Source organism: Sturnus vulgaris, chromosome 17 (assembly GCF_052056855.1).
Source record: "Sturnus vulgaris isolate bStuVul1 chromosome 17, bStuVul1.hap1, whole genome shotgun sequence".
Classification (NCBI taxonomy): domain Eukaryota; kingdom Metazoa; phylum Chordata; class Aves; order Passeriformes; family Sturnidae; genus Sturnus; species Sturnus vulgaris.
In genome coordinates, this window is record NC_142259.1 from 12,462,975 (window position 1) to 12,478,459 (window position 15,485).

Here is a 15,485-nt window from a genome sequence, read left to right on the forward strand (position 1 = left end):
CTTGACACCGTTTTTCTCCTGTGAGTACAGAGTGAACAAAATGGTACAGAAGTTGATGCTAATAGACTTAATCTACCTTTTCTATTACAGAAATGGGTTTTGTTTCTCACAATACAGCCACTGAAAAAATCGGTAAAATCACTGCATTGTAAGATACTGAACACTTCACACCGGAGAGGAGACAATTAACACTCCCAAACCGAGTAGGTTTAATTGCACATGCATTGTGCTGCTGTCTCAGGTCAAAATTGTGCCCTGATTCATCCTAGTTCAGGAGCAGTGTCATGCTTGGGTTTTATTCAAATACAAAATAATTAAAACAACTATTGATGGTTTCACACACAACATAATTAATTATATAATAAATACAAGTAAGTTAATCAGCATTAAGACCACTGGTCTCACAATGATCTTTAAGACCCAGCTCCTGTGCTGATCAGACACTTCATCACCTGCCAGCATTGGTGCCAGTTTCTGTTGAACAGTTGGTGCCACCACGTTGCAGGGATAACTTCCCATTTTATGCTCTCTGCTTTGTGGAAATCCCTCTCAGTGGCTGAGTTTTCAGATCTAGTTTTGGATTAAAAGATGCAATTTGGTTTTCTCTCTCCAGTTCCAATATATTTCCCCCTGAACAGTATCAACCAGTCTATAAGAAAGTTCTTAATTGCCACAATGCCTGAAGAGGGAGGGAGGGAGGGTAAAATGTGGCAGGAACAGAGGAGGAAATGATGCTCAGTTGCTGTGCTTGGCACTAATTATTTCTTTGCCCATGTCTCCTGCAGCATGGACCAGGGGAGGTAATAAATATGTTCTAAGCCAAGGGACAGTTTGATAAGCAATGCTGTCCCCTGCACACCCCGTGCTCCTGCTGATCCTGGGATTTGCATTTGCCTCAGCTCTGGAATGCCAGCCACTGAAATCTGGCACTGAAGTCATCCCTGCACTGAGCTCAGCAGGCAATCTGTCACTGAATTCATTTCTGCCAAGATTTCAATCCAGCCTTGTACTTGGGATCCTGATAGACCCTCAAATAAATATTGTTGATTAGTCATCATTATTTTTTACTGTTGATATGCAGAAGGTTGTGGAGCCTTGCAGTTGGATTTCTACACAGTCCACTGGAAAATCTGTTTGTAGTATTTATATTGACAATGATGTTCATCTTTATTGCAGGCTGAGGTAAAAGTCTCAGATTTTGTCAAAAACCCAAAACAAAAGAGAAGCTGACCTCCCTGAACGTCAGAGCAGACAAATCCTCACCAAGGAGAGCAGCTAGGGGTCTGGGACTGACTCTGGATTCACATTCCAGAAAATAAATAAGCCAGGCTTTGGGATCCGAGTGGTTGTCCCAGCTTCAGCATCCTCCTGGGTCAGAGGGGCTGAACTGCTGGGCCTTGTGCCTGACCTAAATGTGCTCAAGGATTGGGAAGTCACTGGTGCCAAAGGTGAGTTCCCTTCTCCCCTGCATTAAACAGCTCCAGCCCTGCTCTGAACTGAGGGAGCCAGGAAGCAATTAAAGCTCCTGCTAGATGATTGAGTGCTTGCAGACACAGATTCCTAAGAAAGTATAATAGAGAAAGTGCATTAGCAGAGTATTTGTGCCTTCATAGGAAATGAATATGGATGTAATTAAGAAAAGCTGATTTATGTGGAACTGTAAAGCTAAGGACATGAAATGAGAAATTCTCAGTAAATGTCAAGTCAGTGTTTTGTGGTGGCCGAAACAAGGCAAGGAGAGTATTGCCACGGTATTAAGGAACTGAAAATTAAAATGCCACTATATAAATCCCTAGTCCATGAATATTTAAGACATTATATGGAGTTCCAAGCACCTGATCTCCAAAGATTATAGAAGTGCTGTTTCACTATAGTCTGTTACTAACATTTTGAGAACAGCAAGATCACAAGACTTTCTTTGGCTAAGAAAAGCCAAATGGTTTCCATGGTGTGTTTGGTGAAATGTGTGTTTTTCTATCCACCAAGGCAGGAAAGCCTGGCTGTTCCTAATGCTTCCCCTGTCCATGGGATCCACGGATTCAGAGGGGCTCCCTGCGAGCAGCTGGAAACTCAGATCACTTTTCCTTCTGTCAGGCATTACTGTGGTGTCTGCTCATGTGCTGATGCCATGGAGCTCTTGGGTTTGTTCCTTTATAGCACTTTTTTTTTCCCTGATAAATCCATCACCTTTATGCATAGTGAGAAATTTCACCTATTTACCTAAAACCTGTTGCCCTGTCACATTTCAAACTTTCACACACTGCAGCACACAGAACACTCCTGTGCTGTGACCCTAATTGGTATGTGAAAGCACCTTCCTCCAAACATCATCTCATCAAGAAATGAAAGAATTTTACCAGGTAATTTTCATAATTAAAGAAGTAGCCATGGACCTTCTAAAAGCTGAACCCTAATTCGCAGCAGTCAGATGATGAATAATTCATACACTGGACTTCAGTTACATATCCCTACATAAAAATGAGGAAAAGATGAACTTCATGAGATTTCATTTGCATTCTAGCAAATGATCAGCATTATGTAAATTTAAATAATCATCTAAACCCTCATTATTTGGTCATTACAAACTTTGCAGCTAGTTTTAACTTAAAATAATGCTTTTTTGCTATGAAACCTCCAAATGAGACATAAATAGATGAAACCTATTTACTGCAGATTTCACTGGCCCTTAAATCCAGAGATGTATCTCTGTGTATATTATTGTTCTGATTAGTCTGCAGCAAATGAAATTAAATGTATTTTTCTGAAAAAGTACAGGCAAATGTCATAAAATGTAAGTTCAGTCACTGTGATCCAGTTACATGTGGATTCAAAACCTGCAGCAACATCTTTTATTATTTTACAGCAAATTCTATCTGTAGCATTTGCTTTGAACAGTCAGCAAAGGAGAAACAATCAGGATCTATACAACCCCACTGAAGAACAGAGGACTAGCTCTAAATAACCTTTACTGCAAGTTTTATTGAATTCTTTTTATCAAAGTGATGACTCTGAAATACAAATGTATAATTTATCTACAGACTTTCTACATTTTTCTCTAACATTAACAAGTGCACCTAGTGTGCTAAAGGAGTGCAGACAAACATGAGCCAAATAGGCAACATTTTAAAGACACTTGTTTCTCCTGTCACACCATTAATTTTCTGATCCAGGTGTCCACAGACTCCACAGGTATCCACAAAAAAAAAAAAAAAGGACATTTTAAATATAGATATATATAAAGCCATTATCAGAATAATCTCATCCTCCTCCCAAATGCACATTTGATTGCAAGAGTTTCATAATTTCTGAGTTCTGGCTCTATCAGGCCATGAAATAAAAAGCTGCATTGCTCTGTTTGTACTTCCTTCCTCAGGATCTGGATCTTTATACAGACTTTACTAAATACAGACTTTACTTTGCAAACTGGTACTTGACATAAGAAAAAAATCTGCAATATCTTCCCTGAGGTGAATGGGGTCTTCTGTTCCCTAAACCTGGTGAGGTCCCATTTCACAGACTCTAAATATGTTCAGTTTCTAAAGAAGGGAAGGGAAGGGACTCATCTGCTTCTGGACAAACACACAGAATACCAAATCATTCCACACATATGGTTCCCTTTCCTATCCAAAGAATATTCCTTCTTTCCAGTCTAGGCACAAACCACTGAACTCTGATTTCCTCTTGAACTGCCCCAGCCATGAGCAGTTCTTTGGAGCTGCTTCTTAACAATGTGCACATGTGCTGAGGGAAAGAAAGGACATTAATTAGTATCTATTTAAATTAATATCTACAAACCACAGGACAAAGACAGGACACATTCCAGGGTTTTATTGTCCTCATCTTTATTTCAAAATTATCCTTAGCTTCTGCTGAATAATGATTCATTTCCAAATGCAAAAGATCATTTAGCTTTGTGTTCTTCATTAAGACTTAATTTATTTTTACAAAAATAGAAAAGCATTAGCCTTTATTAATTTTTAGTTTAACATACAGTCCATTTCTGTAGGAAGGAGCATTCTGGGCTGCAGAACGTTTGATTTATTTATTTTATTGTTGATGGTTGTTTAATTGTTAGGTCACAGCAGGTCTTCTGGCCACCACACAAATTATCAAGCTTTTGCTATTATATGATTAGATCTACACAGACATCAGAAAACGTTTGTCTAGAAAAATTACTTCAGGATGAATTCTCAGGTTGTAGCAAACAAGGTCAAGAGCCCCTTTAGGAAGGAGACAATTTCATTGCCTCCCAGTTTCGATTCTCCATATACACGGTCCACAAACGAGATGGGAACCTGTTGGAACAAGCAAAATTGTTTGTGAGGTTCAAAACCAAAACCATCAGAAATTCTGGGAACAAAAGAAAGGCTTTTGAGCTGGAGCTTGTTCAGGCATGGGGAGGAGGAAGCAGCAGGCTGGCTCCTCTGTGCCAGCTCTCACCAGGGCCTTTATGGTGCCCCAGAGCTGGGGAGCGTGGATTTACTTGGTTTATCACCTTTAAAGCTGATCCAAAGACATTACTCATGGCTGGATGATCCACCCAGGACAGCAAACTAACAGCTCCCAAAGCCTCCAGCATTTCCTTGTCAGCCAAACTCAGAGCCTTGGAGTCAGTGCCTGAGGAAGCACAAATGTGCCCCCAAGAACAGCTCAACCTCACCCTGCCTGCGAGATGATTTCAAAACAAGACACTGCCTGTTGTACAAGACCTGCTTTCATCAGTCTTTGGCCATTCTGTGGATTATTTGCAGGATTTATGGGCATTTAACACATTAATTTTGGCCTCCTTCACAAAGTGACACTGTCCAGAGGAACTGACTACTCCTGAGATGTTGGGAACGTTCTGCTTTCACTCCTCTGAGCACACACAAGGGACACGTGACAGGACATTCTGCCAACCCTGTGTTAGAATATCCAACGATTTCCATCATGTTTGTCTGCAAAACTGAAATACTTCAGGAACTAAAATAAAGAATTGCAATTGCAAAAGGCACTAAAACACTGGCTTGGTGTTTTGCTGGCAGAAATCATCTAGCAAGAGGAACACACAAATCCCCAGCCCCCTGCACGTGTGCCAGACAGAGGGTCTCTCACAATTCCAGCAGGTCAGGCCAGCACAGAAGAGAGCCCAGGACAAGAAGATGCCCAGAAAGGCAGGCAGAGAGACTCAGCAATGACTCTGCTGTCTTAGCAGTGTCACCTTAATGATCCCAGTGACAATCCTGGCAACTCCACACAGCTGGTCTACAGGAAATGGGCAGAAATCACTGAGTATGGAGCCAAGTGGCATTTCCTGACCAGGATGAAGAATAATTAATAGAATAGTTAATGTCTCATCTAATGAAGGGGCTCCAGTGTTACCCTTCAGCACAAGAATTAAGCACTGAGTTGTTTCTGGACTTCTGCCTTCCTTGCACAAGAGGTTTTATCGTTGGTCTCACAGGCAGCATTTCCCAAGGCTCTATTCCATGTGCTGGACACTGCACACCTGGCGAAGTACAGAACAGGAGAGATGTGCATGCAACTCCTCAGGCACAGCCTGTGTCAGTTCTCATCAGCCATTTACTCCTTTTAAACTGGCACAGCTCAATCTCAATTCTCAACACTGCTCAAGAAATATTTTTCCCTGGAATGCTGCTCCACAAGCAAAAAAGGTGGAAGAAAAGAGCTGCTTTGTTGTGAGGAAATGCTCTACCCTGTGTCAATGGAGAAATGGCACACATGAAGTTTAGAGACAGAAGTATAAGCACCAGAATTCTCTGACAATTCATAGTCCTGGAAACGAGGATAAAGAATTGGCTCTGAGCTTCTCCTGCAGAGAGATTCCCAGTGAAGCATCTTTAAAGAGACCAGCAAGAGCAATTCAATGAAATAAAAAAGACAGCAACTGCTGGAGATAGAGAATCTAACAATTTAATGGAGTTTTTTCATTGACTGTAGACAGCACAAAGAGTTTAGAAGCAGAAAGTTGTGAGAGCTGAAAAGTTGGAAAATAACAAGGCAATAACAGACAGAGAACGAGTCTGAAATAGAATCAGGCTGCTGGAGAAAATGAAATGATTTGTAAAGACTTGAGAAGAGATGCCTGTACAATAGGAAGCAGCTTTGTGGTGTATTTTGACTTCCTTCCCTCCTTTGAAGAACCTTGTAAAATTGTGTGCTGCTGAAGGAATGGCAACAGGAAGAGGGGAAGGATCTGAGATGCCAGGGGAATAAATAACTACAAGTTCAGGTTTGGCATTCACCTGACAAAGCTGCAAGAAGAAAACTCTACACATTATTTCTTTGTATTAATTTGAAAATCTTGGCTGCTTCTTGGAAGTACCCAGAAGTCAGTAATGTGTGTCCAGGGAAGGGAAGGGAAGGGAAGGGAAGGGAAGGGAAGGGAAGGGAAGGGAAGGGAAGGGAAGGGAAGGGAAGGGAAGGGAAGGGAAGGGAAGGGAAGGGAAGGGAAGGGAAGGGAAGGGAAGGGAAGGGAAGGGAAGGGAAGGGAAGGGAAGGGAAGGGAAGGGAAGGGAAGGGAAGGGAAGGGAAGGGAAGGGAAGCACAGTGCATTGCTCCCTGCTTGCCCCATACCTCTCCAATGGTGAATCCCAACTGCCTGGCCCGGACAATCATCTCCATCTGGAAGACGTAGCCTTTAGAAACACACTTCTCTATCAGCTTCTGTAAGACTTCTTTTCTGTACAACCTGTCAACAATTCCAAAGGAAATATAACCTGAAGCCCAGTTTCTGGGATTTAGAAATCCAGACAGTGTGTAGGAACCTGAACTGCAATCACTCAGCTCATGACTATTTATAAAACTCTCTAACGAGGTCATGGGAGCAGCAGTTCTTGCAATCTAATCCACTGTTTCTTCCACCCTTTCCAAACAGATTTCACAGTCCACAGTAATGAAGGTCTGTTCTTACTCCAGTTCCCTGTCCAGCAGTTTCCTAATTTCCAATAAACTTTAGGAATTGCAAACCAGACCCTTACCTGAAACTCCCTGTTAGATCTGATGCCCCTGGTCTCAACAAGACCTGGGTCAGAAAATTGGCTCCACGACTGTGAAAGAAAACATCAGTGTCAGAGTTGTTTAGTACAAGAAGATGGGCACTTACTTCAGCCATTAAAAACCAGGAACAATCCAAACCCAGTTCCTGTGAGATGACTCTAACACAGCTTGTGCTCCAGATTCCTTGCAGGATAAATAAATCAGCATTAACTCCTGCCTGTTCTCTGGGAGGGACAGGAGCATTCCAGCTGTGCAGGCTGAGGTGTCCCTCCCAGCTGCCAGGTCTGAGTCTCAGCTTGTTCCCTGGATGATGGAACTGGGTGTCTGTCCCAGTCTGAGGCCACTGTCCCATTTTTCCAAGCCCACCCATGTCATTCCAGTCCTTCTTGACCAAAGAGTTGACCAGTGATGGGTGCTCCTGGTATTTAGTGGGATTCTGCAGTGCCAGCAAGTACAGCAGTTCTGGGAACTGAAGAGTTCAGAGCTTACAGGATGGAGTACTTGGAATTATAATTTACAAATAACAAATTTCTGTGTGAAGAGCTGAAAAGTACTAACCTGATTAACTTTCTTTTCAAATCCCAGCCATACACTCCTCCATTTCCTTTATATCTTGTTCCAGATACAATATCAAAATTGCCTTCCTTCTGCTTTCTGTAAACAATTTGTTTTATTAGAAAAACTGAAGGAATGTTTCAAAGTACAAATTTCAAAGTAAGAACAATCACTCTTTCAGTACAAAATTTGTATTTTACAGACTTCTGAACGAATAAGAAGATAGGAAAGCAATAGTTAGGGTGGCTGTGAGCATTATTCAAACACAGTTAATTGTTCTCTTATAAAGAGAATAAAGAGCTACTTATAAAGAGCTACTTCAGGGAATCTTATAATTATCTTTTACCCACTATAGCATAGAATTTCACAGACTGCCTCATAAATAATTTATAAAGATCAACTTTCATACTATAATCGGCACCTACCTGATAAACTCTGGAATAAATTTTGGCTGAAATGAAAAGAAGACAGATCAGAAAACAGGGCAGGGCTAAAATCACAGCAACCACTGAAACCTGAATTATAAGAGACTGCAGGCACAGTGCATAAATGCAGCCTTACATGGTGGGAGAGGTCAGCATCCATAATAACAATGAAATTCCCAGTGGCATACTTCATTCCATGGATGTAAGCAGTGCCTGGTGGAAACAAAAATAACTGTCCTCACTCTTTTACCACACAAATGCACAGAGAAACTTCACCTGAGGATGGGTCACTACTTGAAATGTCATTTACAAAGCACCACAAGGCTCCAAATGATCACCAAGAATTCCCAGCCCCAGTCTGTGCTCAGTGGGTGCAGGGCAGGAGGGAGGATCAGGTCTGAGGTTCTGGGAAATGTTTTATAAACACATTGGGATTTTTAGTTGCATCTTTTAAGTTTCTTTCTTTAAGTTTACAAATGACTTGATGAAAATGTGTTTCTGCTTTTGGGCTTTACTGTGATTTTTTCTGGACCTTTATACACTGGATCAATCAAAGCATCCAGCAGATTCTTTTATTTATTTTTAATAATCAGAGTTAATAAGGACTTACCCAGGCCCAACTTCCTTGCTCTGGGTCTCAGAAGCTACAGGAGATAGAGAAAACACATAAATTACTTGCCATACAGTTTTTAAAAAGACTCTAAAACTTCCTGTATATTTTTTTCTTAAAACAATCTTCATAAATGCAACTTAATCCAGAAATACTTTAAAAAACTTGGCATTTACACAGTAACAGATTGGAAAAGTATCTGACTGCCACTAAGTAAATGACAGCATCTTGTCTATAACTGAGAGTTATCCTGTAATATATTACATAGACAAAAATAATAAATCTAAAACTCCCGTTCTTGAGGAATGCAATGAGACACATTAAAAATAAATCATAATCCCAGCCCAGCTTTTATCTTTCTGATTTCCTTACTCCTGCTGTCAAATAAAATGAAACTAAATCTTATCCAAACCCCAGTCATTGCTCAGCACACAGCAATGCACCAAGGACTGACAACATTTTGCAAGCAATTCATGAGTTTGCACATTTGGTCAGAATGCAGCATTATGAACTATCATGAGCTCACACTTGTCTAAAGTGGTGTACAACAGCTTGTTCAAGGATGTGAAGAAAGTGCAGAACCCAGGGAATCCATCCCAGTTCTCAAGCACTTATAGTACTTTCCAATTAAAAAAAAAACCAAAACCAAAAATCAAACAGAAAATATTACCGAACACACAACTCACTATTTTATCTGATCCATATATTTTTTCCAGTTGCTGAGCAACTTCCTGTGTCCCATCGGGGCTTCCATCATCTATGATGATAATTTCAAAATCGATGCCACTGAAACGAGAATGATTTCGCAATGAACAGGCAAAGGTTTGGATGCCCATCCCTGGAGGTGTCCCAGGAAGGGCTGCAGGTGGCACTCAGAGCTCTGGGCTGGGGACAAGGTGGGAATCCATGGGCTGGGAGGGCTTTTCCAACTCAGTTTTTCTGTGACTGCGGGTTGGGGAAAAGGTGGGGATGGGGCACGGTGGGGACTCGGTGTTCTGGGAGGGATTTTCCAACTCAGTGATTCTGTGCCTCGCTGCGGGTTGGGGACACCTGTCTGTGCACCGATGGTGTCACTGCCTTCCCACCTGTGCCGCCCCCGTGTCCCTTTCTGGGCATTTCCAGCCCTACAGACACATCTGTCCCCGCCCAGCCCTGTCCAAACCCCGCACCGCCAGCGTTTGTCCCGCTCCGAGCCGGGGCCATCCCTCGGCTCCGTGCCGGCCTGTGTCCCCCGGCCCCGGGCTGTGTCCCCCCTGTCCCGGCCTGTGTCCCCCCTGTCCCGGCCTGTGTCCCCCCCGACCCCGGGCTGTGTCCCCACGGGCTGTGTCCCCCGGGCCGTGTCCCCCCCGGTACCTGTCGCTGAAGGTGCGCACCAGCAGCCACACGACGAGGGGCAGGTTGTCGCGCTCGTTGTAGGTGGGCAGCAGCACGGAGACGCGGCCGGAGCCCCGCGCCGCCATGGCGGCAGTGACGCGGCGGAAGCGGCGGGGCCGGGGCAGGGACAGCGGCCATGGCGGGCGCGGCGGCCGCGCGGCTGCGGGCCGAGATCCGCCGGCGGGAGCGTGAACTGCGCGGGCTGCGGGAGCGGCTGGCGGCCGAGCTGGCAAGGGGGGACACGGCCGAGCAGGAGGAGGAGGAGGAGGAGGACGGAGAGCAGGAGCAGGAGGAAGGAGCGTGCGGGCTGCGGCAGCCCTCGGCGGCCGAGCTGGCGCGGGGGGACGCGGGGGATGCCGAGGATGAGAATGAGGATGCAGCGCGCGGGCTGCGGGAGCGGCTGGCGGCCGAGCTGGCGCGGGGGGACTCGGGGGATGCCGACGAGGAGGATGAGGATGGTGACGAGGAGGAGCAGGAGGGAGCCCTCGGCTTCCCCGCGGAGCTGCCGCCGCTGCCGGCGCGGGAGGCGCTGAGCGCGGCCGAGATCCTGCGCTACAGCCGGCAGCTGGTGCTGCCCGAGCTGGGCGTGCGGGGCCAGCTGCGCCTGGCGCGGAGCTCCGTGCTCGTGGTGGGCTGCGGCGGGCTGGGCTGCCCGCTGGCTCAGTACCTGGCGGCGGCCGGCGTGGGCCGCCTGGGGCTGCTGGATCACGACGTGGTGGAGACGAGCAACCTGCAGCGGCAGGTGCTGCACGGCGAGGCGCGCTGCGGGCGGCCCAAGGCGCGCTCGGCGGCCGCGGCGCTGCGGCGGCTGAACTCGGCCGTGCAGTACGTGCCGTACCGCGGGGCGCTGCGGCCGCGCTCCGCGCTGCGCCTCGTGCGCCAGTACGACATCGTGGCCGACTGCTCCGACAATGTCCCCACCCGCTACCTGGTGAGCGATGCCTGCGTGCTGGCCGGCAAGCCGCTGGTGTCCGGCAGCGCCCTGCGCCTCGAGGGGCAGCTCGTGGTGTACAACTACGGCGGCGGACCGTGCTACCGCTGCCTGTTCCCGCAGCCGCCCCCGCCCGACACCGTCACCAACTGCGCGGATGGCGGCGTGCTGGGCGTCGTCACCGGCATCATCGGCTGCCTGCAGGCGCTGGAGGTGCTGAAGATCGCCTCGGGAATGGGCTCCTCCTTCAACCAGTACATGCTGATGTTCGATGCCCTCGAGGGGAGGTTCCGCAACATCAAGCTGCGGCCGAGGAAAGCGGACTGTGCCGTGTGCGGGGACAAGCCCAGCATCACCTGCCTGCAGGATTACGAGGCGTTCTGCGGCTCCTCGGCCACGGACAAGTGCAGGGCTGTGCGGCTGCTGCCCGGCGGGGACAGGCTGTCGGTGCAGCAATACAAGGAGCTGCTGGATGCGGGGGTCCCGCATGTGCTGCTGGATGTGCGGCCGCCGGTGGAGGCGGAAATCTGCCGCCTGCCGCACGCCCTGCACATCCCGCTGCGGAGCCTGGAGCAGAGAGACGAGCAAGCGCTGCAGCTCTTGCGGGAAAGAATCTGCGAAGAAAAGCAGAGAACTGACGGCCAGAGCTCTCTCCCCGTGTATGTCGTTTGTAAGTTAGGGAATGATTCCCAGAAGGCCGTAAAGGTTCTGCGGGAGTTGCCTGCCGAAGAATTTGGTTCTGTGTTAGCTAAGGATATTAAAGGTGGGCTCATGGCTTGGGCCGCTAAAATTGACCCAACGTTTCCTCAGTACTAGAATTTTAAGTGGTGAAAAAAACCCACACGTTTTCAGAGTAAGTTCTGTAGGGGTCCATCTTCTCTCTGTAATGGCTATATCACATGGAAAAAACAGACAAAAATACCATACTGCTTTTTTGTGTTACCTTCTTTTTTTCCCCAAGAAAAATGCGTATTTTTGTAGCTGTCTGATTATTTTTATAAAAATGTAAATCAATCCATGAAAGTGGAAAGAAATGTGTTCCTTGGTTATGATTCAATAGTAAAAACTTGGCATAACTACTGACTTGTGCACGTGATGATTGAGAATATCCTAATTAGCAATTGTAACCTGGAAAACAGCAAAACACAGGAATCATATTTCTACTCAGTCTCTAAACTGCTTAACAAATTGAAACAGTGCATGAAATGAATAAAAAAATAATTACTGGTAATCTCTAGCTGGTCTGTAGCACTAATTAATCTGTGCCAGGGAATTTCCAGGACAGCACTAATGGTGAACGTGGTGGTGAACTCCTGTCAGTTCTCTCTAGAAGCCGTGTGCATTTCTGCACTGCAGCAGCTCCAGGCGTTAAGAACTTCCAGAGCCATCCATCCTCGTTTATGGGATGGCAAAGCAGTGCATTCCCCAGCTTGACTAGAGAAACTGGGGTTAACTGGTAATGAGACAAAACCCTGAAGGTTTGTAAAACAGACAGAAAATGCTTTTGTCAGTGCTTAGAAGATTTCAGAGATTGAGAGATAATGAGGAGGTTAGAGAGAAAAAAATTGATACTTACCCTCCCTCCTGCAAGGACAAAAACCTGTTTTCTGAGTTTCTCCCTGTTGCTGTGGCACTTGCAACTCCCCAGTTGGTTTTGCTGGCTGGCATGAAGAGCTCTGCACATCTGGGGAGTGTCTGTACTTAGCTGAATGAAAAAAAGAGAAATAAATAGCATTTCAACAGAGCTGCCTGAGGCCTCATCACCTCAGTATAGTAATTATCTCCTTATATTAATTAAGGTATGGATTTCTTTACTTCCTGAGGAGGAAAAAAACACCTGTCATGACTAATCTTCACATTGCACCGGGGAAAAAGAAAGAATAATGCCGTTATAATTAGTAGTTGAAAAGGTGTATTTTGGTAAAATAAATTTGAGAACAGCCACACTCCGTGCTGTATTACAACATGCCGTGCTTCTAGCAATGGCAGCCTCGTGAAGGAAAAGTGAATTTGTAAACAGAGAGTCAGATCTTGCAGTTTAGAGGACAATGAAAACATGAAAGGCCAGGACTTAAAGTAAATTTCAGTGTTGGTGTGTGCCCAAGAGTCACTGGGTTGTGGAGGCACAGCTCAGGAAGTTTCTGGAATCGGGATTTCCTCTCCTGGGAATTAGAAACCAGGGGGGCTTTAAATTTTTCTGTCTTCAGTGTGATTTCCCTTTTCTGTGATGTCAAGAAGAGACTGAAGTGTAGAAGGCAGCAGTAGCAGTAATTCTGTAATCCCCACAGTGGGTGCTGTGTCACACATCCCTCTCACCTGACTAAAGGATTCCTTCCAGTCATTCCAAGCAAGGATTTGGGGAGAAGGGAAAAACCCTTTGATTGTAAATCTGAGTGTGTGGGAAATGTGTGTGCAGTCTTTTCCCATGTTCTGAGATTGTTCTGCCTATGTGTTCTGTAAATGCAGACCTTGGCAGTGCTGGACTCTTTAAAGATAGGCTGAACAATCAAAGACCATAAAATCACAACTAAGCCCAAACATTCTTACTATTGCAGGCTTATCTTTTGTTTTGACTTGCTTTAATTCGTGAATTCCTAACATGTAGTGGTTTCTCTGTTCACTGGGAGAAACTCTACTTAGAAATTCTCAGAGAAACACTACAACTTTATGATTTGTATTGCTGCAAAAACCCTGCTGAAATGTTGGGGTGTGCTGACATCGTGAATGAAGAGAAGCTGCTTTGGCCAAGGAGCTCTCAGCGTGGCTGGGCTGTGTTTTCAGGGGGATGAGCTCAGGACAAGATCTTGTCCTTGACCCTCCATGTCCTGGGGTTGCATTTTCTAATAAAAACAAAACTTTGCCTTAGGTCCTTAAGATACTCCAAGCAGAAGTTTGTCCTTTTTTTTTTTTTTTTTTTTTTTTAATGCAAGAGCTTTGAGCTGTCCTTTGTGAAACTACAGAAAAAAATAATGTGAGGGCTGTGTGCTAGGTGGCACTGCAAGTTCATAAAACCACAGCACTCCCGAGCTTGAGAGATGCAATTCAAGCTAAGCAAGAACTGACGTCCCTTGAACAAATTATTGTGCAGGTTTTTGGAAAAAAAGATCAGGGAAATAAAATAAAATGGAGATGAATATTAACGTGGATTAGGGTAACAAAATTTGGAGCAATATAAACGACAGGAAAATGCACACACGAATTGGTTTGGGGCATTAACCTTTTGTGGTTTGTGGTGCTTGGTTAAATATACCAGCCCTGCTGCTTTACTTCCCTCTGCAGCTTCAACATCTCAGTAGGGAAATATGTACAGGGCAGGAAAAGAGGCAGAGAATAAGGCAAAGGCCAGAGAAGAAATGCAGAGTTTACAAAGTTTTATTCTGCACTGCTCTGGTGCACATCACTTCTCCCCAGTCTGTGCTCTGTGTTATGTTGAAATCTCACCCCAGTGAGCAGGTTCCAAGGAACCATTGAATAAGGATGTTCTAGAACAATTGTAATAGCTAAAATTCACAGTCTGTGGGACTTGGACAAGGCAGTGGGGCATTGCACCTGCTCTGATGGGAGCACTGGCAAAGCTGCACCCTCTGTGCTGCCCTGCCAGCAGCAAAGCAGCTGGGACACTCTGCTCTCAGCACAGGAAAAGAAAATCACCCCTGCTTGCCCATTCTCCAGTTTTGTCATTGACTGTGCTCGTTTGAGCTGGTCTTTACAATATATTTCAAGTGATTGACTCAGAGCCAACTGAAATGTGTCAGTGTGATGGTGCTGCTCTGCCCTCTTGTTGTCTTCATTGTGAAGTACCTGCAATTCTGATATTTCACACTCCTGCTAAGAACAAAAAATAGCTGCCCTCCAAAATGATGGCTGTCATGTGAACCTTACCAGAAAAGCAAGCTGATACAAATTCAGTCTAGTCCTGCTGTGGTACAAGTTCTCCAGCTAGAGAAGAAACTATTCCTAGTGTTCCTCGGGGATAATTCAGATGATGGTGTCCACTGAGATGCAGAGGCAGCCACAGCCAGCATGGGGAGAGCAGCACGGGGCAGGGGAGCAGGCTGTGACAACGTGCTGTGACAGCACAGCTGTCCTGCTGTCCTGCTGTCCTGCTGTCCTGCTGTCCTGCTCCTGGGACCCCCAGCTGGCTGCTGGATGTCCCATTTGGTGTCCTGGCCCTTTGCTGGGCTCACTGGAGGAAGGAGCAGCACTGGGATGTTCCCGGGGCCCTGCTGGGAGGGGAGGATGTGGTTTGGTTCACAAGGTGTTCGTGCTGTTGCTAGGAGACAAAATCCCTGCTGGTGAGGAAAGGTTATCTCCAAATTTAAGATGGCTCCGTAGCAATTTGACTGGGGAATGAAGTCTCTTGGGGAAATGGACATTTCCCTGCTCAGGAGCAGTGCAAGGAGTCCATGCAATCCCAGGTTGGTTTGGGTGGGAAAGGACCTTAAAGCTCATCTCATCCCAACCCACCTTCCACCATCCCAGGCTGCTCCAGCAAAGGCAGCCCCAGCTGCTCTGGGCACCCTGTGCCAGGCTCTCAGCACCCTCACATTAATAAAAATCTTCCTTATCATTAGTCTGAATCGACCCTTTT

At 45.9% G+C, this 15,485-nt stretch overlaps 1 protein-coding gene across 1 annotated transcript; it reads left to right on the plus strand.

Moving 5' to 3' along the window:
• Nucleotides 1-10,084: 10,084 nt before the first annotated feature.
• MOCS3 (molybdenum cofactor synthesis 3) lies at nt 10,085-12,131 on the plus strand. Its single transcript, XM_088175107.1, has one exon. The coding sequence runs from the start codon at nt 10,100-10,102 to the stop codon at nt 11,708-11,710; it is 1,611 nt and encodes a 536-aa protein (XP_088031233.1). The 5' UTR covers nt 10,085-10,099; the 3' UTR covers nt 11,711-12,131.
• The last annotated feature ends 3,354 nt before the right edge of the window (nt 12,132-15,485 follow it).

Bases quoted from the DNA above. Each gene is read 5' to 3' on its own strand.
- MOCS3 (XM_088175107.1), top strand. From the start codon at position 10,100: ATGGCGGGCGCGGCGGCCGCGCGGCTGCGGGCCGAGATCCGCCGGCGG.